Below are 26,955 nucleotides of genomic sequence, written 5' to 3'. Positions count from 1 at the left end.
TAGAAAATGTCTGTATTTATTTTCAAAATATAAATATGTGTAATACTCATGTAAGTACACTACCAGTCAAAAGTTTTTGAACAGTAAGATTTCTCTTCTGCTCACCAAGCCTGCATTTATTTGATCCAAAGTACAGTAAAAACAGTAAAAATGTGAAATATATTTATTATTTAAAATAACCATTTTCTATTTGAATATATTTTCAAATGTAATTTATTCCTGTGTGCAAAGCTAAACTTTCATCACCATTACTCCATTCTTTAGTGTCACATGATCCTTCAGAAATCATTCTAATATACTGATTTGCTGTTCCAGAAATGTATTATTATTATTATTACTATCAGTATTTAAAACTGTTGAGTTTATTTTTTCCAGGATTCTTTGGTGAATAGAAAGATCCAAAGATCAGTATTTATCTGAAATAAAAAGCTTTACTATACAGTAAAAAAGCTTGGAGTCATTTTTTTTCTTCTTTTTTTGTGGAAAAGAAATTATAGAAATTAATACTTTTATTTAGCAAAGATGCTTTAAATTGATCAAAAGTAATGATGATAAAGATATTTGTGTTCTTCTGAACTTTCTATTCATTAAAGAAACCTGACAAAAATTCTACTCAGAAGTTTTCAACATAATAATAACAAATGTTGAGCAGCAAATCAGAATATTAAAAGGATTTCTGAAGGATCATGTCCCTGGCGTAATGATGCTAAAAATTCAGCATTGAAATCAAAAGAATAAATTACAATTTAAAATATATTCAAATAGAAAATAGTTATTTTAAATAGTAAAAATATTTCAATTTTCTTTTGTTTTTGCTGTACTTTGGATCAAATAAATACAGGCTTGTTGAGCAGAAGAGACTTTGTTCAAAAAAACATCTTACTGTTAAATCTGACTGTGTATGAAAATATTATACAGAAACATTCCTAATGAGAGTGTGTTTAGGCTGATTGTTCAATCAGCCAGTTCATCACCTGTGCTTTGTTTTCAGACATCCATTTACTGTTGGCTTTTGTCTGTTCAATGGCCTGCTCTATCGCCTGCGTACCAAAACTAAAACTGCTCGCTGCAATTTCCTCTTTAAATTGTTGTAACTGAAATTTGTCAAAGAAACAGAGAGAAAGAAAAGGGATAAGTACACACATTTCCACATTTTCTAAATTTTCTAATAAGTCTACCACACATAAAAATGGAATATAGCATCATAACAGACCATATTAAGCTTAAATTTAAAATACAAAATATTACATATATACACTCTTGAAAAGTCTGGGGTCAGTAAGATTTTTTCAGAAATTAATAATTTGAAATAATTTGAAATGGCATTTATTTAGAAAAGATACTTTAAATTGTTCTAAAGTGACAGTAAAGAACTTTCAATGTCTCATGGTTTCCAGAAAAAACACATTCTACATTTTTAATGTATTACAGTACTAAATGATTATTAACTAGATAAAAAAGTTCGGCAAGACAAACTTTGAAGTTGGCTTGAGAAAGCTGGACCAAAACATTTTAAAGGTTTGAAGCTGTAAAAAGTTTGAACAGTTTAAAAAAGATTAAAAAGATGTCCAAGTTTTAAAAGTTTTACATTTGAAGTTTTAAAGTAGTTTTAAAAGCTTAATGTTTGATAGATAGATATAGACATATAGCGTGTTTCTTGCATGACTAGCATGTTTCCAGCATGATTAACATTTTTTTAGCATGTTTCTAGTTTGATTAGCATGTTACAAGCATGTTGTTAATATGATTAGCAAGTTGCTAGCACGTTTCTAACACGCTTCTAGCCTCATTAGCAAGTTGATAGCATGATTATAGCATGATTACCAAGTTACTAGCATGTTGTTACCATGTTTCTATCATGATTAGCAGGATACTACTGTTTCTAACATGTTTCTAGCATTGGATACTACTGTTTCTAACATGTTTCTAGCATGTTTAGCAAGTTGCTAGTATGTTTCTAACATGTTTCTAGCATGATTAGCAAGTTGCTAGTATGTTTCTAACATGTTTCTAGCATGATTAGCAAGTTGCTAGTATGTTTCTAACTTGTTTCTAAAATATTTAGCAAGTTGTTAGTATGTTTCTAACATGTTTCTAGCATGATTAGCAAGTTGCTAGTATGTTTCTAACTTGTTTCTAACAAATTTAGCAAGTTGTTAACATATTTCTAACATGTCTCTAGCATGATTAGCAAGTTGCTAGTATGTTTCTAACTTGTTTCTAGCATGATTAGCAAGTTGCTAGTATGTTTCTAACTTGTTTCTAGCATGATTAGCAAGTTGCTAGTATGTTTCTAACTTGTTTCTAAAATATTTAGCAAGTTGTTAGTATGTTTCTAACATGTTTCTAGCATGATTAGCAAGTTGCTAGTATGTTTCTAACTTGTTTCTAACAAATTTAGCAAGTTGTTAACATATTTCTAACATGTCTCTAGCATGATTAGCAAGTTGCTAGTATGTTTCTAACATGTTTCTAGCATGATTAGCAAGTTGCTAGTATGTTTCTAACATGTTTCTAGCATGATTAGCAAGTTGCTAGTATGTTTCTAGCATGATTAGCAAGTTGCTAGTATGTTTCTAACAAATTTAGCAAGTTGTTAACATATTTCTAACATGTCTCTAGCATGATTAGCAAGTTGCTAGTATGTTTCTAACTTGTTTCTAACATATTTAGCAAGTTGTTAGTATGTTTCTAACATGTTTCTAGCATGTTTAGCAAATTGTTAGCATATTTCTAACATGTTTCTAGCATGATTAGGAAGTTGATAGCATGTTTCTAGCATGATTAGCAAGTTGCTAGTATGTTTCTAACTTGTTTCTAACAAATTTAGCAAGTTGTTAGTATGTTTCTAACATGTTTCTAGCATGATTAGCAAGTTGCTAGTATGTTTCTAACTTGTTTCTAGCATGATTAGCAAGTTGCTAGTATGTTTCTAACAAATTTAGCAAGTTGTTAACATATTTCTAACATGTCTCTAGCATGATTAGCAAGTTGCTAGTATGTTTCTAACTTGTTTCTAACATATTTAACAAGTTGTTAGTATGTTTCTAACATGTTTCTAGCATGATTAGCAAGTTGCTAGTATGTTTCTAACTTGTTTCTAGCATGTTTAGCAAGTTGTTAGTATGTTTCTAACATGTTTCTAGCATGATTAGCAAGTTGCTAGTATGTTTCTAACTTGTTTCTAGCATGATTAGCAAGTTGCTAGTATGTTTCTAACAAATTTAGCAAGTTGTTAACATATTTCTAACATGTCTCTAGCATGATTAGCAAGTTGCTAGTATGTTTCTAACTTGTTTCTAGCATGTTTAGCAAGTTGTTAGCATATTTCTAACATGTTTCTAGCATGATTAGGAAGTTGCTAGTATGTTTCGAACTTGTTTCTAACATATTTAGCAAGTTGTTAGCATATTTTTAACATGTTTCTAGAATGATGAGCAAGTTGCTAGCATGTTTCTAGCATGATTAGCAAGTTACTAGTATGACTAGCATGTTACTAGCATGTTTTTAACATGATTAGCAAGTTCATTTAAATAAGTTTGAATAGTGTTGGCTCATTTGAACATTCCGTCAATGTACGTCTATGGGATTTTTCCCTGTTTTAATCATCTTTTTTAGGAAAACCGTAACTCTGATCAGTTAGAAAAGATAGAGCAAGACTGGAGTTTGTAAAGTTAGCTCTAGGAGGAGATAGAGTTCATAAATTTAGTCTCAGAAGAATAATAATAACTGTCTGTAAGTTTAGGTTGGATTACAGTAAGTTGGCTTTCTCAAGTATTACTGTTTTTACTGTTATTTAATCAAACACAAAGCCTTGATGAACATGAGACATGAGACTTGAGACTGAGACTGAAAAATCATACCGACCCTAGACGTTTTAACAGTGGTGTAATAATTTGTTTTGTGTTTGCAAATACAAGGTCTTGTTAAAATAGCACAAACCTGTTGCAGTTCAAATTTTGTGTAAAACTTCTTTGTGATGCCCTGGATCAGTCTTCCAAGAAAGAAGGACCCATCATCAAAACTATGGAGATCACATGATAGAAAGTGTTAGTAGAGATTATAAATATACATTTAGAAAGAAAGGAGGAAACACAGTACTTACTCTTTAGTTATATGTTCCCAGTTGGCTCTGAAAAAATCCCAAACCAATGACTGCCCGATTACATTTCCTGCAATATACACAATAGCGTAGGTAACGTCCTGCTTCCTGATCATGTTTGGATCTATTGTGTATTCCAGGTACCTTTAGAAATAAAAAGGCAATTAAATAAGCATACATTAATATTAAAACAAATGAATTCAAATAAACAGATAGTATATGCTATGCAATACAAAAGTTTGGGTCGGTAAGAATATTTTTTGAAAGAAGTGTTTTATGCTCATCAAAGCTGCATTTATTTGATCATTAATATTGTGCAATATTATTACAATTTAAGTGTCACATGATCCTTCAGAAATCATTTTAATATGATTTGCTGTTCAAAAAACTGTTATTATATTATTAATGTTGACAGCTGCTGTATTGCTTAATACATTGGTGGACACTTATAGTCTTTGATTATTAGAAAGTTAAAAAGAACAGCATTTATTATTTGAAATAGAATGTGTTTACTGTCACTTTTGATAAATTTATTGAATAAAACCATACATTTTTGGTTTATATAAGATGCTGTATATAGGACTTGCCTGTTTAACAGCCAGGGCTCTTTAGTGCATGATAGACCGTATATCAGTTTTTCTGCCTCTGCTGCAATGGTAGTGTTCTTGAACATCTGCCATCCGAAATCCCACTCCTCAACACCACCAGCGGCGATGGCATTACAGTACACAGTGACCTTCAGATTTGGGGGAATTCTTGAGTGGAAAAAATAAAATAAACAGAACTGAATTGACTCATTGAACTGAACCAAATTAGAAAAATCTGACTTGAATTAAACTGAACAATATCTGAATGAATAGAACTAGAAAGAACTGAAATGGTTTTAACTGGATTTTGAATTAAATTTAATTAAATTGATTAACTGAACTAAACGAAAATCAGTGATATCAATAGTCTTAGAAAGAGCTTAACTGGCTTGAAGTGAATTCAGACTGAAACTGAATTGAGTTAAACTCCCATAAGATTTAAAAAAGAACTAGAAATAAGTGAACTGAACTGGCTTTAACTGAATTCCGACCTGAATTCAATAAAACATATTAACTTAAATCGATAGTGTGAATAGACCTAGAAAGAGATGAAATGGCTTAAAGTGAATTTAGACTGGAACTGAATTGACTCCCATAAAAAGATTTAATAAGAACTAGAAAGAAGTGAACTGAAATAACTTGAAATGAATTCTGACTTAAAGGAAACTGAAGTAAAGTCAAGAACTAAACTGGTTTAAACTAAATTCTGAGTGGAAATTAATTGAACTTAGCTCCTATGAACTCCTATGATTAAAAAGAACTAAAAAGAAGCGGTCTGAACTGAATTAAAATAATTTCTGACTGAATTGCACTGAATGAAACATATTAGCTGAACTAAACTAAAATAAATTCATGGTGTGAAAAGGTCTAGAAAGAGATTAACTGAATTCAGACTGGAACTGAATTGAAATAAACTCCTACAAAAAAAATTAACATAACTAGAAATTGGTGAACTGTACTGGCTTGAACTGAATTCTGACTTGAATTGAATAAAATATATCAAATGAACTAACCAAAAATCAACAGTATGGATAGAATTAGAAAAATCCGAAGTGGCTTAAACTGAATTCAGAGTGGGATTTGAACTGAACTCCCATAAACAGATAAAAAAAGAACTAGAAAGAAGTGAACTGAACTGAATTCTGAAACTGATTAGCTAAACTAATATCAGTGATATCAATAAACCTAGATAGAGCTTAACTGGCGTGAACTGAATTTAGATTTGATTTTAATAAAATATATCAAGGAGCAATATTATGGGAAAAAAAGCTGAACTGGCTTGAACTGAAAAGAAGTGAACTGAATTAACTTAAACTGAATTCAGACTTGAATTAAAAGAGACTGAATAACTGAACAAAAATAAAAAAATCAAGTTCTAAACTGACTTGAAACTGAATTCTCAGGGGAAATTAATTGAACTTAGCTCCCATAAACAGATTGAACGCAACTAAAAGAAGTGAACTGAACTGAATTAAACTGAATTCTGACTTGAATTGCATTGAATGAAACTGATTACTACTGGCTTGAACTGAATTAAATTTCTATAAAAAAAACATTTAAAAAGATCCAGAAATAAGTGAACTGGCTTGAACTGAAATCTGATTTAAATTAAAAATAATGTATTAACTGAACTAAGATAAAATCAATAGTATGGATAGACCTAGAAAAAGCTGAATTGGCTTGCCTTGAACTGAATTCGAAGTAGAACTGAACTGAACTCCCATAAACGGATGAAAAGGAACTAAAAAGAAGTGAACTGAAATACCTTGAAATGAATTCAGACTTGAATTAAAAGAAACTGACTAACTGAACTAAACTAAAAATCAAGAGCTAAACTGGCTTGAAACTGAATTCTGAGGGTAAATTAATTGAACTTAGCTCCCATAAACAAACTGAAAGGAACTAAAAAGAAGTTAACTGAACTGAATTAAACTGAATTCCGACTTAAATTGCACTGAATGTAACTGAATAGCTGAACTAAACTAAAATCAGTATTATGAGCAGGCCTAGAAAGAGATGAACTAGCTTGAAGTAAATTCAGTCTGAAACTGATTTGAATTAAACTCCCATAAAAAGATTAAATAAGAACTAGAAATAAGTGAACTGAATAAAATGTATTAAGGAGCAATAGTATGGATAGACCTAGAAAAAACTGAACTGGCTTGAACTGAATTTGGAGTGGAACTGAACTTGCACAAACAAATAAAAAAGGACTAGAAAGTAGTGAACTGAAATAACTTGAAATGAATTCTGACTTGAATTAAAAGAAACTGACCAACTGAACTAAACTAAAAATCAAGAGCTAAAGTGGTTTGGAACTGAATTCTGAAGGGAACAATTATTGAATTCAGTTTCATTCAGTGCAGTTCACTTCTTTTAGTTCCTTTCAATCTGTTTATGGGTGCTACGTTCAATAAATTTCAAGCCAGTTTAGCTCTTGGTTTTTAGTTTAGTTCAGTTTGTCAGTTTCTTTTAATTCAAGTCGGAATTCATTTCAAGTTATTTCAGTTCACTTCTTTCTAGTTCTTTTTTATTTGTTTATGGGAGTTCAGTTCCACTCCAAATTCAGTTCAAGTCAGTATACTATGGATACTATGGATAGACCTAGAAAAAGCTGAACTGAATTCTGGCTTAAACTGAATTCTGAGGGGAAATGAATTTAATTTAGCTCCCATACACAGATGGAAAAGAAAAAAAAAATAAGTAAAGAAGTGACCTCTGAAATTGAATTTTGACTTGAAATTGCATTGAATTAAACTGATGAGCTAAACTAAATTAAGAAGACGTGAACTGAATAGACCTAGAAAGTGATGAACTGGCTAGAACTAAATTCAGAGTGGATTAATTCAAGTGCATTAGCAGAATAAGAAAGATCTGAACTGGGATAAACTGAATTCAGATTTCAGGTGAAGAGAAGGGGTTTCCATACAGGTTACTGTCAGGGTTTTTCATCCATTGTCTGTACCACATTATAGTGAGCGCTGAACATTCTTTCACTCCAGTTTTGCAGGCCATTGAGATTGCGTTTATTTGGTTGTATCTATAAACAGAAGTCACACAAACCATACAATATTTTAGTGAGCAATTTATCATAGGGAACATATATTACTAATTTTAATGCAAAAACAGAAGTGATTTAAACTCATAACTCATATGTTACATAAATTACATTTTTAATGTTTTTTTTTTTTTCCACTGAGTTCAACTTAGTTTTTGCACCAGTAATTACAGTAATAATTTATTTTTTATTACCAGACTATATGAGTTCTTTTTGCAGTTGTGCCTATATAACTTCTATGTAAACATCCTCTTTGCATGTATAATTACATGTGGTTTTGCACAAGCTATGACAGATTTTCCCACACTTTACCACATTTGTCTTATGTTTCTGACTGGTATATATTTCCTCATTACTTCTTAATGCTTATATGAGGGTGGTCATTTTTTCTTGTGGTCTGTCTGACGTCAGTACAGAACGAGTTGCTCAGTTTCAATAAATGGTTCTTATTTACTGAGAAGAACGTTTTCATAGAACTTTAACTCTTTAATATCCAAACATCAAGACAGTTTGATTTCTCATAATGTGATCCCTAAAATTCGTCATGTTTGTGGTTATAGAATTACAAAGAAGTAATCATGTACTTACTGGTCCATGAATCTTGGTGGTTTCTGAGTCCAGTTTGATGTGATAGCTTTGAAGTGGTCAAAAAGAGGCTGCACCTTTTTCCGCAAATACGTCTGGAGAGTTTTAAAGAAATGTATAGATGTTAAAACAAGTGTCTAGTATGTGTCAGACATGTTATTTTATGTAATAAGAGAACAAAGATACCTGAAAAGGTCCAAAGACTTCTGTCCGTTCAAACATGAGGAAAAAATACTCCAAATTTCTTATGGCAGATTCCCACGGTATGTACTCCATCTCCTCAGACAGATACTTGGTTGTTCTCAGAGCCAAGGTTATGTTGATTATCTCTGCCCTATTAATAATCAGATTCAGATTTTCAATTTTATTATTTACAGCTAAATAATTGTCCATTGATGAAAACTCCTTGGAGCAGAGTGCTTACCTCGCCAAATTAAATGCATCATCGATGATCTGGCCCCTATTAAGAACTGGAATAACCTTTTTGAAAATCAAATTCTGACTTAAAGTTACTTTTATTCAACCAGCAAGGTTTTTTTTTTTTCATTATAAATGACACAGACGTCTCACAGAAGATAATAAGACGATGTACAAGTGGCATCATTGTGGAATTTACATTTGAACAAAAAGTGTCATGTCCAAAATTATTCATACCCTTCTCAATAATCAATAGAAAAGCCTTTATTGGCTATTACAGGAATCAAACCCTTCCTGTAATTGCTGACCAGCTTTTTGCATGTCTCCACTGGTATTTTTGCCCATTCATCTTTAGCGATGAGCTCCAACTCTTTCAGGTTGGAGGGTCTCCTTGCCATCACCCTGATCTTTAGATCCCTCCACAGATACTCAATTGGATTTAAGTCAGGACTCTGGCTGGGCCACTGCAAAACGTTAATGTTTTTGTCTGCTAAAATTTCATCACCACTTTTGCTGTATGTTTTGGGTCATCTGGTGCCCAAGGCCAAGTTTCTCTGCAGACAGCCTGATGTTATTGTTGAGAATTTTGATGTATTGCTCCTTTTTCATGGTGTCGTTTACTGTGAATAGGTTCCCTGGTCCACCGGCTGAAAAACACCCCTAAAACATTAGGTTCCCACCACCATGTTTGACAGTAGGGATGGTGTTCTTAGGGTTGAAGGCTTCTCCTTTCTTACGCCAAATGAAGGCTACATCATTGTGGCCAAACCATTACATTTTTGTTTCATCTGACCATAAAACAGAAGACCAGAAGTCTTCTTCTTTGTCCAGATGAGCATTTGCAAAGGCCAAGCGGGCAGAGCCCAGATTCATCAGGATGGCCTTGGTGGTGATCCTTGGATTCTTTTTTACCTCTCTCACTATCCTCCTGGCCAGCACAGGTGTCACTTTTGGATTCCGACCACGTCTTCTGAGATTTTTCACAGTGCGGAACGTCTTGTATTTTTTAATAATACTTCGCACTGTAGCCACTGGAACTTCAAAACATTTAGATATGGTCTTATAGCCCTTTCCTGACTTGTGAGCAGCCACAATGCACAGCCGCAGGTTCTCAGTGAGCTCCTTTGTCTTAGACATGACTGTCCACAAACCAACAGCAGCTTGTGTTTTTCACCTGTTGAGTTGATTAAAACAGCTGTTCCCAATGAATCAGGGTAATTAGGATGCTTTTGAACAGCTTGGACTATTTGCAATGGTATAGAACTTTGGATTTTCCCATAGACTGTGGCAGTTTGCAAAGGGTATGAATAATTTTGGACATGCCACTTGTTGAAATGTAAATAAAAGCTGAGAAATATTTTATTGCCACAATGATGCCTCTTGTACATCGTCTTATCTTTTGGGAGAAGCCTGTGTCATTTCCGGTCAAAAAAAAACTTGCTGGTTGAATAAAATTAACTTCATTACAATAAAAGTAACTATACATTACTAGTAATTTCATCAAATTACTAGTAATGTATAATTATATTTAGAACAATTTAAAACAATAACAGTTTATATAATAGAACACTTTACATAAATGTTGTAATATTTAATACTATGTCATATACTATAACTATATAATTTTTGTTACAGTTTTGCTAAATGGATCATTTTTAATGTGCAATTTGCAATTTTCATTTTATTCAGGTATGCTACTTTGATGAGATACCTACTTTATGATTTAAAGTGAGTTGTGTAACGAGACGTTCCCAGTTCTGGGGATCATAATTAACCCTGTAGTATCCCGTGACATTCAGGTTGGCCAATAACCAGTCAGTATTTGTCTTCATGGGCTTATATGAATCGTTTTTAGCAAGCAACCAGTGCTGGCCCATGTTACTGCCACTCTTCATCCATGTGATTGGCACAAACCATTCATAACTGCAAAACATTTTTGAAGATAAACACAGTACACTTTAGAAGTACAGGACTCTTACGTAAGGTTGCCACACATTTGTCAGTGTAAACATACTTGTAGCCAGATGGCTTGTCCACTACTGCCTCTGAGTTTATCAGGAAGTGCTGTTGAGAGATACTTCCTGTTCGAGTGTCAATGGTTATAACAGGGAAACCCATCTGAAGAATCCAGCGATTCATAATTTCATTTATTGAGGTTGGGAGCCGGATGCTTGAATCTGCATCTACAACCTGGAAAAGATGTATAATGAAATATAATATATGTGACCCTGGACCACAAAACCAGTCATAACAGTCAATTATTTGAAATACATATCACCTAACAAACCACTGATGTATGGTTTGTTAGGATAGGACAATATTTGGCTGAGATACAACTAATTGAAAATCTGGAATCTGAGGGTGCAAAAAAACAAAATATTAAGAAAATCGCCTTTAAAGTTGTCCAAATGAAGTTCTTAGCAATGCATATTACTAATCAAAAAATAAGTTTTAATAGATTTACATTAGGGAATTTACAAAATATTTCATGGAGCATAAGCTTTACTTAATATGCTAATGATTTTTGCAATAAAAGAAAATAAATAATTTTGCCCCACACAATGTATTGTTAGATATTGCTACAAATATACCGATGCTACTTATGACTGGTTTTGTGGTCTAGGGTCACATATGGTTGTAAAAACAAACACACTTAAAACTAATATTTAAGGATTCCATTGCATCAATTTTGTAACTTACTTCCTGGAGTTTTCCCCAAAGATCTGTGTACACAGTGTTGCTGTATGCATACTCATGCAAATAGTTCTGTGGAAATAACGTACAGGTTATAATTTTCTTTTGAGAAAAAGCCAGTCACATGAATACATCATAATATCTCCATCTTTAAAACCCCAAACCCTTCATACATACATGAAGTCCTTTAGCAAAGACAGACTCTGTCAGAAACTCAGACAGCATTCTCAATACTGCTGCCCCCTGAAACAACAACAATTTACCAACAAACACTGCAATATTACACTGCTTAATAGTGTTATTTCAAGTTGGCGCATGATGGGTACCTTGCTATATGTGATGGTATCAAATAGCTGGTCGATTTGATCCGGTGTGACAACTTCATCCTCCTTAGAAGAAAGCGGGTGAGAGGAAACAAGAGCATCGATGGCAAACGCCCTCTGAACCTGTTGCAGCACCATCAGATCTTTCTTCAGGAAAGAACATATAGCACATTTGTTATATCTTGACAGGCGGCATTAACAACACCCCACACTTTATAATATATATGAATAATACTTAAGGGGAGACACTGCAGGCAAAAGCACAGTTTTTTCATGCACCTGTCAAGTTTGAGATTATGGCCTTTTTGGTTGAGCATAAAGTGTTTTTTCAGACTTGTGGAAAGAAAACATCCAAAAGACACTGTTAAGTGTTTCTTTTATAGCACTTTATCTATTTGTGTCAATAGATTTCAACTGCAGTACGTATTTTTAAAGTCCGTTTTCGAAAAATGAGTTTTTTCTCCTACACTAAGCCATAAATCTCCACTTTAGTAGAATTTACACACACCAAACTTTACATTTTTATTCCTGTCCATATCCTGAAGGTTTTTACAGAGGGATTTGTTCATTTATAATTTGCTTGATTTTATACAACATTTTATTTCCCCCAATTTTGTAAAAAAAAAATATATATATATGGTTTTCTGCCTGTTCTAAGTATTTTCTGAATAATGGAGTGATACAAATTCCCTCTGTAAAAACATTTAACCCTAATATGTCAAATAAATTGAACAATTTGAAACTGACTTAATCTACTACTGTACTAGAAATTCATGCAAATTTGCGCATATTTTTTAAAATAATGCCTCAATTGCATATTTAAACCTAACCAGTGGTGGACGAAGTACACAAATCAAGTACTTGAGTAAAAGTACAGATACGTATAATAGAATATTACTCCAGTAAAAGTAAAAGTACTCCTTTTTCCATTTTACTTGAGTGAAAGTACAAAAGTACTACATTTTTTGTGTACTTAAGTAAAAAAGTACTGACATATTTTGCAAGTTTATAAAGGCTATACATTTATATTAGCATATATATTTTTTATAATCCTACTATAAGCCTTGGTTTTTCCCAAAATAACCACTAGCCTATATGGAGTCAAGATAGATTTTTGTTGTTGATATGGTCTACGTTGACAATGTTCACTGTGAAGCTTACATTGCATTGTAACGTTACCTGAGAGAAAACTGATTTAACCATCTCATTTTCACCAGTAAGAAAAGTGTTTTAAAGCTTGTTATTTTGCGGAACGGCACAGTTATAAATGATATGAGAATAAGGCCTGAAGTTAGGAAGAAAAATGTAATTATATTTTCATAATATTTTTCTTTTTTCTCAAACATTGTCTGTGGTGTAAAAACACCCCTGGCCAAATGTCCCCAGAGGGCATCACTTCACACTTTGATAATTACTGTAGTTACCATCTGAACATCACATATTTTCTTTTCCCTCAGATGTAATCTGTCTAGGTGGTTGATTATAAATATTTGGACTTCATATCTGAAAATTACCTCAACTTAGCACCAGCAAGCTTGTTAGCTAGACAGTTAGCATCAGCTAACAATATTTACTTATTTTCAGTATGGTTATGAATAAACATTTATTTCTGTATACTAGGCTAGTTGATTCAAACAATATAAAAAAGTATACCGTTAATAAACAATATAAAAACAGACGTCACATAGGGCTAAATGCGTAGCATTTTAATAAAACTGTTGAGGTTACAGCAGCGAGGAATATGAACGTGTAACGTTATGAGTTATTTGATTTAATCTGTGTTATTTTAATGTTTCGTTTTTTTACCTAAAAAGAGACGATGTTGATGTGTCTGCATTTAATAATTTCAGCGGGCTTAAATACATCACCCTTTACAGCAGATTTAGTTCGCAAACAACTGACAATTGCAATAATTAATCCTAAAACTCGACATTATATCTTACTTTTCGCAGCATCAGTCGCGCGCGCTCACAATCTCCCGGTTCTTATTTGTGAATTCAGATGACTGGAGACTCGCTCTAAACGGCTCATTTGAATCAGTGAGTTTGAACAGCTGCAATTGGATCAGTCCAATTCGTGAATGAATCGCTTGTGGCGATTTGCGAACCGATTGAAAAGAATCAGTTTGTTCATTAATCAGACACTGCTTCTGCGTCTCGGAGCACGTAATATATTATAAGGAGTAACGACATGTTTTATTAAATATAGTGGAGTAAAAAGTACGATATTATGCTTTGGAATGTAGTGAAGTAAAAGTAAAAGTTACTCAAAATAAAACTACTCCAGTAAAGTACAGATACTTGAAAAATGTACTTAAGTACAGTAACGAATTACAACTACTTCGTTACTGTCCACCACTGAACCTAACATTTTAGAAAACTTGTAATACAACAAATGTTTGCAATTAACAATGTAATCAATCAACTGAGTAAGATGATAAGTAGGCCTATTCGTTATTTTTTTTACCCTATTCACCTGCAGTGTCTCACCTTAACAAATCAGTAGCTAGTCTATATCAAATGTGACCCTGCAACACAAAACCAGTCATGTCAATTTTGCAAAATTGAGATTTATACATCATCTGAAAGCTGAATAGATCAACTTTACAATAATGTATATGGTATGTTAGCATATGACGATATTTGGCCAAGATACAAATATTTAAATCTGGTATCTGAGGGTGCAAAAAATCTATATATTTTGAAAATCGCCTTTAAAGTTGTCCAATTTAAGTTCTGATAAGTTTTGATATATTTACAGTAGAAAATGATTTACAAAATATCATCATGGAACATGATCTTTAGTTAATATACTAATAATTTATGGCATAAAAAAATCATTTTGACCAATACAATGTATTTTTGGCTACTGCTACAAACACATCCTACTTAAGACTGGTTTTGTTTTCTGAGCCACAAATATTAATCTACTCCATACAGATTACATTTTGTAGTCTGTATCAAGTAACGACCTCACGTTGCTTATGAATATTAATTACGTTACGTGAAGTACGTTACATGCGTTTAAAAAAAAAAGACGTTACTAAGGCTCCATCCACACGAAGCCGGTGCGTGCCCTATCCGATCTTTTTTTTTCCCTCGTCCTAAAAAAAAGTTCCGTACACACGAAACCACTGAAAACGGTGTAGTATATATGCCAGACCAGTATGGGGTGCTGTAATTCTGCCATAGATATACACTATACACGGAGAAGAAGACTTTAAGCATGCGCATAACCTTGCGCGCTGTATTCGTACTAAGAAGAAGACGAAGATGTGAACAGTATCGCTTGTTGCTCATAACAGTTGCATAGAAGCAATAGATTTTGCTGTAATAAAGCTAGCAGGCTTAGTAGCAACACGAACACAGTCATGTAGTCCCCCAATATTGTTGTTGCTGTTACGTGTGACGAAGCCGACATGTGATGTGATGACATCATCGTTTCAGAAAATATACGTATTGGCTGTACACACGAAACCGCGAGGGTGTCGTTTTCAGATTTATCCACTTTGGGACCCGGTTTCAAAAAATAGCGGATTCAGTCTCCTAAAACGCCGGATCCGTGTGGATGACACGCCAATACGATAAAAAATGTATGCGTATACAGCGAAACGCGTCTCCGTGTGGACAGGCCCTAATAAGCTAGAAAATGAAGACACCTTACTATTTTGAGTGTATGGTTCATGAATGATTTAAGAATGAAACAACTTTACGTTGTTACGTAAGTTTACCAACTATCCTCTGTATGACTTATCGGGAATCAAAGAGAGGACGTTTTTCTTTGGAAATCAAACAGGCGGAGCGCACCGGAATGTAAACGTGACGAGACTATTTTTAACGCGATACTCAAACGGTTCTTGGCGAAAGACGGTAATATACACTACAATCCGATTAAACACAATTAAACTGCAGGTTAAAACCAGAATAAACACAAGAACGCGCCAGCGTCACCTGAATGGAAAGCAATGCAAAATGAGTCGACCAAACGCAGTGTGACGTCGTCTGCGTAAGGTTAGATGCATTACGTAGTTTTTAATAAAAATCGAGCCTTCTGTTTTGTAGTGTAACTGTTAATGTTATTATATGTGACCCTCGACTACAAAACCAGTCTTATGTAGGACCGGTATATTTACCAATAGCCAAAAGTATGTCTTTTAAAAAAATCTGCCAAAAATCATTCATGTTCCATGAAGATATTTTGTACATTTCCTACCGTAAATATATGAAAACTTAATTTTGCATTGCTAAAGACTTATTTTGGATAACTTTAAAGGCGATTTTCTCAATATTTTGGACAATCAGATTCCAGATTTTCATATTTGTATCTCTGACAAATATTATCCTATCCTAACAAACCATACATCAATGGAAATCTTTTTTTATGCAACTTTCAGATGTCTAAATCTCAATTTAGAAAAACTGACACTTACAGCTGGTTTTGTGGTCTATAGTCGCATAATGTTTAATACTAATTTCTGATCATAGACATGATTTTTGTTTTATTTGGTGAATATAGTAAATAAACACTTACAATATTCCAGGTGGGTTCTGCATAATCAGCTGCAAGATATGAAACATAACTTGCAAAACCTTCATTGAGCCACAGGTCGTTCCACCATCTCATGGTCACAAGGTTCCCAAACCACTAGCCAATAATTTGACTCACATAAATTAATTACATTAATTCAAATTAGTTAAATAACATCATTTTTAGAGAAAGAGGGAGAGAGAGAGAGAGAGAGAGAGAGAGAGAGAGAGAGAGAGAGAGAAATGTACTTCACATACCATGTGTGCAAGTTCATGTGTAATTACAGTGACCACCCATTCTTTATCTTCATTAGAGGACACTTTAGGATCATAGAAAAGTGACAGCTCTCTGTATGTGACCAGACCCCAGTTTTCCATGGCTCCAGCAGCGAAATCAGGCAGTGCGATTTGGTCTAAGGATAGGAAAGTATTAGTCTGACTGCTTTTTTACCCAGTGGCCTAGTGTTTACGCATTGAGACACAAAGTTTGGAATGAACTTGCATGTTTAAACTCTCACCTGATTTGGATAGGGGGTATGTGGTGTTGTAATAGTTTTCTAAATACTTCAAAATAGGGAGTGTCACATTAAGAGCATAATCTCCCTGTCCACTTTCGATGGCTTCTCTACGCCCCCAGATTCTGATCTAAAAAATCACATAATAAAAATAAAATGCATTTAATACTCATTTCATTTGTTATTTGCATTTAAAATACATATAAAAGGAAATGAGGGAGAAAGAAAGTGCTTGTCTACCAAAACATTGGCCTCGGGTGGGGATCTTATGTTGGTAAATTCACTGACGACAAAGGCCAACAGATATGTTGACATTTTTTCAGTTGGCTCAAATCTGGTCCGTAAAACCTCTTGATTATCTACGGTGATGTTTTCAGTGTCTAGAAAAGGGAAAGTCAGGACATGAGTGAAGAATTAAAATGTGTCCACGGTTAATCTTATAAAAGTATACAGTAGTGCTGTTTAAAAGTTTGGGTCTAAAAGATTTGTTGTTGTTTTCTCTTAAGCTGTATTTATTTGATTGAAAATACATTAGAAACAGTAATGTTGGGAAATATTATTATAATTTAAACTATTTTTTAGAATGTAATTCAGTTCTGTGATGCAAAACTGCATTTTTAGCATCATTACTTCAGTCTTCAGTGTCAAATGATGCTTCAGAAATCATTTTATTTGCTGCTCAAGAAACATTTCTTATTATAATCAAGGCTGAAGAAAGTTGCACTGGTTATTTATTTTATGCAAACCTAGTTAAAAAGTAGGGGTTGATCGATTAACGGCATTGCTGATTATCGGCGCCCATATTGAGCATTTTTATGATAATCGGTATTGTCGTTTTTAAAACCGATCTACCGATAAAATAATTTAAAAGGATTTTAAGAATGTTTTTGTCAGAGCCCTTGTTATAATAAGAAAATTTCTTATTGTAATCAAAGCTGAAAACAGTTTTTTCCAATTTTTTTGGAAACCTAGTTATAAAGTAGTGGTCGACCGATTATTGGTGCTCATATTAAGCTTTTTTATGATTATCGGTATCGTCATTTTCAAAAACTATTTGCAGGTAAAATGATTTAAAAAACTGTAAAGAAAGTTTTAGTCAGAGGCCTTTGTTATTCTTAATTTTGACATTCATTTTCATTTTAAACCAGACATGTATATCGATTCAAAACATGGTTTATCGGTTGATCTGTTATAATCGGTATCGCCAATGACCCTGAAAAACACATTTGTGACTCTGGACCACAAAACCAGTCTCAAGTAGCATGGGTATATTTGTAGCAATAGCCAAAAATACATTGTATGGGTCAAAATTATAGATTTTTTTTAAATGCAAAAATTATTATGATATTAAGTAAAGATCATGTTCCATGAAGATATTTTGTAAATTCATAACTTCAATATCAAAACTTACTTTTTGATTAGTAATATGCATTGCTAAGAACTTCATTTGGACAACTTTAAAGGTGCTTTTCTCAATATTTTGATGTATATATTTGATATATCAGATTCCAGATTTCAACAAACCATACATCAATGGAAAACTTATTCAGCTTTTAGATGATGTATAAATCTCAATTTAAAAAAAAAATGACCCTTATGACTGGTTTTGTATTCCAGGGTCACATTTCTTGACCCCTATTCAAAAGAACAGCTTTTATTTCAGACAGATTGTTTGTAATATTGCAAATCCTTTAGTAAATAAAAACACAATTTCTTTCTAAATAAATAATCCTACTGACGCCAGACTTTTGAACAGCAGACATAGATAGAAAAAAAAAAGTTAAAAATAATTGTTCGGAATGTTAAATGGTAATCTTGTCAGTGCTTGTATAACACGCTGAGGGGAAAATGTGGCCTCGATAAGTGATTAAACAGCAGGTTATAAGCCACCGAACAATCAAGGCTACAATTACACAACTTTGGAAAAACTTCAGTCAAGCTGACATAATTGGTAAGGTCTAAACTTAGTCTTTCAGACTGGCAACGTGTCTTCAAATTCAAAAGATTTGTGAGCTCAGAATCTCAGATTGCCAGTGTGTCTTAGAGTCCATAATGTAGATCCTGTGATTTAAAGACTACTGGTTTTAAATAAAAAAAACCCACTAAAAGTCATTTCACAAGATATGCATGTTTAATTTCATAACTCATATGATAATTATTTTAGCAAGATATTTCAGTCAATATTGTCTAAGATTTTCTAACATAATATTATCATGCCCTCAACAGCTTGTCACATTGATGTGAGCACTAACCCAGCTCCATGCCATTAGCGAGGGCCACAGTTCCAGGAGGGTGTAGGAGAGTCAGGTGAAAGACGGCCTTCATTGACGGCTCATCAAAGCATGGAAAAGCGTTTCTGGCGGCAGTTGGCTGCATTTGTGTTGTGGCAACAACTCTGCCAAAATAAAGGTATCTCAGTTAAGTGTGTAGGAAGTAATACAGCTTGCAAAGTCATCATAAATATTTTGTTTAAAATTCAGTATGTAATTCAATGGAAGCTTGCCAGTGTGCCAACTTTCAGTACACATTTATGCATTTAGCAGGCACTTTTATTCAATATTCAATAACAATAATAATAATATTTTTTCAATAATTATAATAAAATAGTAAAAAAATGGTTTGTGGTTTGATATGATATCAACTTTTAACTTTTTTAATTAAACATTAAATATTTCTTCTTTATTTTCTTAGAAATGCTCAAATTTATTTTTGCCCTGTTTTTATATATTGAGACACATAAAATATTTGTACATTTTTAAAATTAATTTGTCATACCACAGTACGAATGAAATGAACTGGATAAGAAATCAGGACCTAAAATACTTTTGATTTACATGCGTTTATGGTAAATAGAAATAAAATTGTTAAAAAGGTCATTTAAAAAATAAGTATTTGTAAAAAAAGTCAAGCTCCCAATTATAAGTTTGTACGACAATTAATTCGTATTATAAGTACTTATTTTAATGTTGAATAAAAAAATCTGTAAAATGTAAACATTTCAACCCTGTCTTAGGAAAGTAATGTCAGCATAGTACTTAAAGCTACAACACGTCCAGTGTTGGGAAAGTTACTTAGGAAATGTAATAGGTTACAGGTTACAAATTACACTATTCAAATTGCAATAAGTATTGTAACTACACTACCAGTCAAAAGTTTTTGAACAGTAAGATTTGTAATGTTTTTTAAAGAAGTCACTTGCTCACCAAGCCTGCATTTATTTGATCCAAAGTACAGCAAAAACAGTAAAAAATTGAAATATTTTTACTATTAATAGTAAAAGTAAAACTGAAATGCTGATTTGCAGTTCAAAAAACACTTTTTATTATTGTTATTAATATTTAAATCAGTTGAGTACATTTTTTCAGGATTCTTTGATGAATAGAAAGATTTATTTCAGATTTATCTGAAACAAAAAAGCTTTTGTAAAATTATACACTACTATTCAAAAGCTTGGAGTCAGTATAATTTATGCTGTTTTTCTTAATTTTATTCAACAAAGAAAACTTTTTAACATATATAATAGAGTACTGACTGGAGTAATGATGCTAAAAATTCAGCTTTGAAATCAGGAATAAATTACATTTTAAAATATATTCAAATAGAAAACTAGCAAAAATATTTCAAAATTGTACTGTTTTTACTGCACTTTGAATCAAATAAATGCAGGCTTGGTGAGCAGAAGAGACTTCTTTAAAAAACATTAAACATCTTACTGTGCAAACACTTTTGACTGGTACTTTATTAAAGTAATGCAACTGATTACATTTGATTACTTTATTGTTACTTTCTATAGTTCTAATGAAAGTTTCAACTGTTAATCATTTTGAAACATTTAAAGCAGGGTAACCTTGCAGACTTGAATTATAATAATTCAAGTTTAAAGCGCAATTATGACACAAAATCAGACTTTTGCCCCTCTTTTCACTTTGAGATCATTCTTCTGTTAAATACTGGTTTAAAATCATAACAAGATATAGTTAAACAGCTCTGATGCTGTTTTTGAAATCAAATCTTTGCATAGGGAAATACTGGCATCTAACAATGCTTTGGAAAATACAGTTAATCCTAAAAAATCCTTAAAAAAAGCATATACATAAATCCAAATAGGAAATAAAACAGTTATCAAATAAGCATGTGCCCTATTCTGTGTCTCATATTTTAGAGCAGTCTATGCAATTTAGGAAAGAAATCAATCAAACATTTTCATAAGTAACTAATTTAATTACATTTTTCCCCCCAGCAGCTGTAAGAGATTACAGTTACGTTTATTTTGTAATTAAATTACGTAATTGCAGTAGTAACTAGTCTTACTTTTTCACACCATTTTCTTTGTATTCACTTCTGTAAAATCCTCTTAGGCCATCTGACAGCTCTCCACGGAATTCCACGTAAAGCCAATAGGATTTTTCAACTTGTAGATTTTCTTCCAGCTGAATCACCATGAACTGTGTTTGTGTTTGAAACCAGGTTTTCAGTACGGCCGGAGCGCTCGTCCCTCCCAAACCCGTCAGCTTCGCATGGTGCATCTCCGAGGTCAAGGTGAAGTTCAGCTCATGGGAATGAATAATGATCAGGTTGGTCTCCTTCACGCATTTAAACGCAACTCCCGATTTCCCAGTGAAAACGTACATGCCCTGCTCGTCCGGCACCAAGCGAGGCCAAAGCGTCACATTGTAGTACTCAGGAAGAAGGGTGTCAGGCAGTCTGTACTTGTCCCAGGGCTCGTTCGATGGTGCTGAGGTGCCTTGGGGTGCTGGAGTCATCACCATACGTGTCCCGTCTATGGCGTTTACCTCGTTTTTTCGTTTCTCTTGAGCGTAGACCACTGACAAAGTAAAAATGGTGAGCACGGCCCCGACGCCCAACCCAAATAGCGCCAACCCTAGAGGCTTACTTATATAAAAACCTTTCCCCATGACCGCAGAGTTAAAATGAAGTCTCAGGAGATGTTGTGAGGAAACATACAGGAGTTAATGATGGGGCCAGGACAGGATCAAGTCTATGCGGACAGCCATGAAGTATGTGTGATTAAATAGTGGTGACTGTGATGAATCATGCTGTGGTCATATCCATGCCACTTCTGCGGAAAACAGTTGCTCAAGCTCCAAATATTTGCATAGTTGTCATTTTTAAGTAAACAAAACAATGGCAAATATGTCTTTATTCTTTGCATTTGACTTGACTTTGCATGTGAGTTTCGGTTGCCAAGTTAAACTGGGTCATAGGGTTTATTAGCGATCGCTTCGGGGTAATTACATTACTCTCCAGTCTTGAAATCGCTTTATGCCAGTTCCAAGTTATTATTTCAAATATTATGAAACAGCCTCCTGGCTTTCAAGGGGTTGTGACAGTGGATGACATAGGAAAATGACATCCACCAAACAGCACTGTATCTGCTAACGCATTTTGAGTTAAGTGGTCAACTTGTCATTATGACATTGTATAAGCTCATTCAGAAAAGAGGAAGACAAGGTTACACAACTCAAAATGATGATTTCAAAACTTCATTGTTTATTAAAGACAGTAAAAGTACATGTTTCAAAAAAGGCTTCAAAAACAGTTTGTACAATGCCTACTGCACTGCAAAAAATGCTTTTCTTACTAAGATTTTTTGTCTTGTTTCCAGCCAAAATATCTAAAAATTCTTAAATCAAGAAGGATTTTATAGACAAGTAAAAATTAATGTCTTATTTTCAGAAAAAAAAAAAAAAAAACAGTCAAAATTAAGTGTGTTTTTGCTTGAAACAAGCAAAATAATCTGCCAACGGGGTAAGAAAAATAATCTTGTTTTCTGTTTGAAATAAGATTTTTTTTCTTGCCCCATTGGCAGATTATTTTGCTTGTTCTAAGAAAAAATAACTTAATTTTGGCTTGTTTTTTCTGAAAACAAGAAAATAATTATTACTCGTCCAGAAAATCCTTCTTGATTTAAGAATTTTTAGATATTTTGGCTGTAAACAAGACAAAAAATCTAAGTAAGAAAAGCATTTTTTGCAGTGTGCCACTACCGTTTCAACGTTTGTGGTCAGTAAAAAGTAGTTTTTTTTCTTACCCCATTGGCAGATTATTTTGCTCGTTCAAAGCAAAAACTCAAAAATAATTTGTACTCGTCTAGAAAATCCTTCTTGATTTAAGAATTTTTAGATATTTTGGCTGGAAACAAGACAAAAAATCTAACTAAGAAAAGCCTTTTTTGCAGTATTTATTTGATCAAAAATACAGTAATATTGTGAAATATTATTACAATTTAAAATAGCTGTTTTCTATTTTAATATATTTTAAAACTAATTTATTCCTGTCACAGAAAGCTGAATTTGTAGCAGCTCAGGACATTTCGTAGTCTTATTAATATTGAAAACAATCATGTTGCATAATATTTTTGTGGAAAACATGATTCTTTGTTTTTCAGGGTTCTTTATTAAATAGAAAGTTCAGATCACTATTACAAAAACAATTTACTGACCTCAAACTTTTGAACGGTACTGTATGTTTATACTTTTTAATGACAGCATATTATCAAAAATGCAGAATCCGGTCAATAATAGCAAGTTAACAATAAAAAAGATAAACAGATTTTTACATTTTATTAAGAAAATATGAGTGGCTCATATGGTTGCTTATACACAATTGTTTATGAGTGTGCATTGCTATAAGGTTGTTTGTGTCGTCAGGGTGTTTGCAAAGATGCTACTTAAGTAAAAAAATAAACAGATTTCCCAAGCTTGGATCATATGGAAGTCTATAGGAAGTCCAAACACTTAGAAACGTTTATTATACACAAATCCTGAAACAGGTTCCCTGCTTTTTTTTTAATACTGAGGGATCCATTGTCAGTGTATTTTTTATAGTCTTTAATGTAAATTCCTCCTCATTGGTATCTGAGTGATGTGATCTAGTGGTTAAATATTGGAGCGCTCTTGTGTTCTTGAGAAAGGCATTTCTCAGGTTACTCCAGGAGGGCTGTCCTTGTGATATGAATGCTTGGGTAAAAACAACCTGCCAAACTCCTGTTAGCACCCATTCATTTAAATTACATCAGGTTACAGGATGATGAATTCATGTGAGGCTAGAGCTGGTCCTGCAATACACACACACACACACACACACACACACACACACACACACGAAGATTAACAGGAATAGTTTACCCAAAAATGAAAATTCTGGCATATTCACTTCCATAGGTTTGGGTGTCAGTAAGATTTTCGAATGTTTTCGAATGAAGTCTCTTATGCTCACTGCATTTATAAACAGTTACAGTTGAAGTCAAAAGTTTACTTACAACCTACCTTGCAGATCATACAAAATGCATGTTATTTTTTTATTTAGAACTGACCTGAATAAGATATTTCACATAAAAGACGTTTACATATAGTCCACAAGAGAATTTATAAAATTTATTTATAAAAATGACCCTGTTCAAAAGTGTACATACACTTGATTCGTAATACTGTGTTGTTACCTGAATGATCCACAGCTGTGTTTTTTTGTTTAGTGTTAGTTGTCTCAGAATAAAAGGTTTGGACGACAAGAGGACAAGTAAGTGAGTTTTTGAACTTAAGTGCATCCACTACTGAAGTAATACTTGAACTTACTTTGATCTCACAGCTAACAGATGTGAGTTTTATGCTGATTCTGAGAGGAACCACTGCAGAACTGGCTGCTTGTTTTCCGCCAGCCATTTAATCTTGCCTGTTGTCTTCTCAATGGCCTGCTGCAGCGCTTGAGTTCCTGAGCCGAATCCGGTCTCAGCGTTATCCTTTTGGAAGCGTTTCAACTGAACAAAGACAGCAAGGATTTAACACTTAAGTCAGGTAATGTCTTATAAGCCTCTCACAGGTACATGCAGTAGTTTTTAGCTGTGCCGTGTGCCATTGAAAGGTCAAAGGTACCTGACTGAGTTCAAATGGTGTGCAGAATCTATAGGTGATGTCACTAATTAATCTGGAGAAAGTGAATGATCCAGTGCCATACCTGTTGAGAAATAGCAAAAGTGTGTGTACTTTTGACATATTTTTCTCATTCTCTGTCTTTGTGCTTGTGTGTGTTAGGGATTTGGCATACTTACACTTTGAAGAAATAGTCCCAGTTTGCACGGACAAAGTCCCATGCCAAAGGTTGGCCAATAATATTACTGGCAATGAACCCAATGGTTGAAGTGGCATCCTGTTTGCGTATCTTTTCTGGGTTCATAGTATATTCCAGATACCTCAATAAAACAAAACAATTTACAAGTTATACTTCACAGATCATAGAGTATTACAATGCATGTATGCAAAGTGTTAAAAAAATACTTTAGAAATGCAATTCAGACAGGCGATGACTTGAACACAATTTCTATAATAAACTTGCTTCTAACTGATATTGTAATATTAATATAATTAGGGGTTCAAGCACATAGCGCTAAAAACCTATTGTTATTGTTAGAATAGCCAAGGATCAGCAATCTCAACATAAAACTGATTGGGTAGACTAAACTGTAAGTCGTAGAGACTTGAAACTTGGAGGGATGGTAGTACTCACACTGTCTACAACGTCACCAAGACTCACCCCAATTGGCCTGACGGGGGCGCTACAGCGAATAAAAGTCTGAAATTGCTAATAACTCCTAAACCGTTCGTTGCAGACTCATGTGTCTTATGTCATTGGATTCCTTGGCTCACAGTGGACAAAACATATGTCAGATTCATCTTTTGCCAAGTTTGTGGTATTAAGCATTTTTTGAAAGACCTACTTTTGCAAACTAGTCCTATAGTTTTTTCGCCTGATTGGAACCAAACCAGGGCAGAAATATTCTCTGGAGAGTGACGCTCAGTAATTATCAAAAAAGTGGAACTTTCAACTCTCTATTGCAAAGGAAAGCCAAAACGTTTGAAAGAGGCAGGTCTGCCTTCACTTAAATGGCAATAACTTTTGAACAGAATGAGATATCTTTGCCAAACTCACAACGCGTTTGTAAGAGCTAAATCTGAGGTCATGTGAAAGAAGTCGCAGAGCTTAGCCACTTGGTGTCGCTATAAGAGGGAAAAAAATGGCCATAACTACGCAAGCGGTTGTCCTATCAACATGAAAAACGGTATGCACTATCTTGGTCCAAAGTGCCACAAGTGGCTATAAAGACGTTTGCATACCTCAAAAAACATGGCCACCATAGGCAGATGGATTGGAACGAAACTCAGTGGACCCGTTGACTCATGGCCCTAAAGGTCTGTGACAAATTTGAAAGAAATCGGCCACTGGGTGGTAATATCACATTTTTCAAGGGTGTAAACGATTGTATATTGTGCTGTTTTTCTCACATACGCACGATATTTGTATCATATGATAGACCTCCTTATTCTGAACAACTTTGCCTTTAAAACCATTGCTGTTAATCAAATTGATTAAATCAAAATTCTAAACCATCATGCAACGTTGTAGGAAAATCGGACCACTGCTGGCACTATAACTGTCATAAACGTTAAAAAACATATTTCTATGGTAAATCACCAGGATTTTCCAAAAAAGCTTTTTTATATAATTGATTTAGTTTGTTACAGGCTTGAGAAATAATATGTAATGTCTTTTTTCGTGTGTGCTTAAATGTCTTAAAGCGCTTGAACCCCGCTAATCGCTGCTTACAGCTATATTTCTAATTGATATTTGTTTTGTGGGGCTTAAAAAAGTGACTCTCTTAAAAAGGTACAATTAAAAGGCTGAAATCTCAAAAAGTTAGAAAATTGAAATGATATACAGTGATATAAAGATGGGATGCATAAAAATATCAGAACATGATGTGACAATGTAAGTACTGTTTAGGTTTATTACATAGATCACCCCCAAAAATGTCTTTGTCTTTGAAAAGTTTCGTCTTTGACCCTTAATATGCTTTTCCAAAGCTACCTGTTGAGTAACCAGGGCACTTTGGTGCAGGCCAGAGCCGATCTCAGTTTGACAGCTTCAACTGCGACTGTGGCCTTCTGGAACATCTGCCAGCCAAAGTTCCATTCATCTGCACCGCCTGCAGCGATGGCGTCACAGTACACCGTTGACCTCAGGTTAGGATGAATCCTGTACGGAATTTATTCTCATTATTTATTTATTTCATCAAAAAATACAGAAAATGTTTCTTGAGCACCAAAAAGTGTAAAATATTGGTACTAGTTGTT

At 33.6% G+C, this 26,955-nt stretch overlaps 2 protein-coding genes across 2 annotated transcripts in view; both read right to left on the bottom strand.

Moving 5' to 3' along the window:
* Window positions 1–541: 541 nt before the first annotated feature.
* LOC141332235 (aminopeptidase N-like) lies at window positions 542–21,726 on the bottom strand. The gene is made up of 19 exons (XM_073837360.1): window positions 21,119–21,726; window positions 19,060–19,202; window positions 17,048–17,187; window positions 16,811–16,937; window positions 16,551–16,705; window positions 16,297–16,410; window positions 11,770–11,913; window positions 11,621–11,686; window positions 11,450–11,515; window positions 10,764–10,939; window positions 10,465–10,672; window positions 8,757–8,812; window positions 8,519–8,666; window positions 8,336–8,427; window positions 7,619–7,729; window positions 4,690–4,857; window positions 4,106–4,246; window positions 3,943–4,024; window positions 542–1,094 (listed from the first exon to the last, which is right to left on the bottom strand). The coding sequence occupies exons 1-19, from the start codon at window positions 21,721–21,723 to the stop codon at window positions 942–944; spliced, it is 2,895 nt and encodes a 964-aa protein (XP_073693461.1). The 5' UTR covers window positions 21,724–21,726; the 3' UTR covers window positions 542–941.
* A 1,475-nt stretch (window positions 21,727–23,201) lies between these two features.
* Window positions 23,202–26,955, bottom strand: part of anpepa (alanyl (membrane) aminopeptidase a) — a 34,456-nt gene continuing 30,702 nt past the window's right edge. The window contains exons 18-22 of the mRNA XM_073836421.1: window positions 26,690–26,857; window positions 24,876–25,016; window positions 24,700–24,781; window positions 24,403–24,584; window positions 23,202–23,885 (exon numbers count right to left, since the gene is read on the bottom strand). Of these exons, the coding sequence (XP_073692522.1) occupies window positions 24,432–24,584; window positions 24,700–24,781; window positions 24,876–25,016; window positions 26,690–26,857 (544 nt within the window). The 3' untranslated portion in view covers window positions 23,202–23,885; window positions 24,403–24,431. The remainder of the gene's footprint in view (window positions 23,886–24,402; window positions 24,585–24,699; window positions 24,782–24,875; window positions 25,017–26,689; window positions 26,858–26,955) is intronic.

Source organism: Garra rufa, chromosome 3 (genome assembly GCF_049309525.1).
Source record: "Garra rufa chromosome 3, GarRuf1.0, whole genome shotgun sequence".
Lineage (NCBI taxonomy): Eukaryota > Metazoa > Chordata > Actinopteri > Cypriniformes > Cyprinidae > Garra > Garra rufa.
This window is presented reverse-complemented; position numbering and strand designations above follow the sequence as displayed.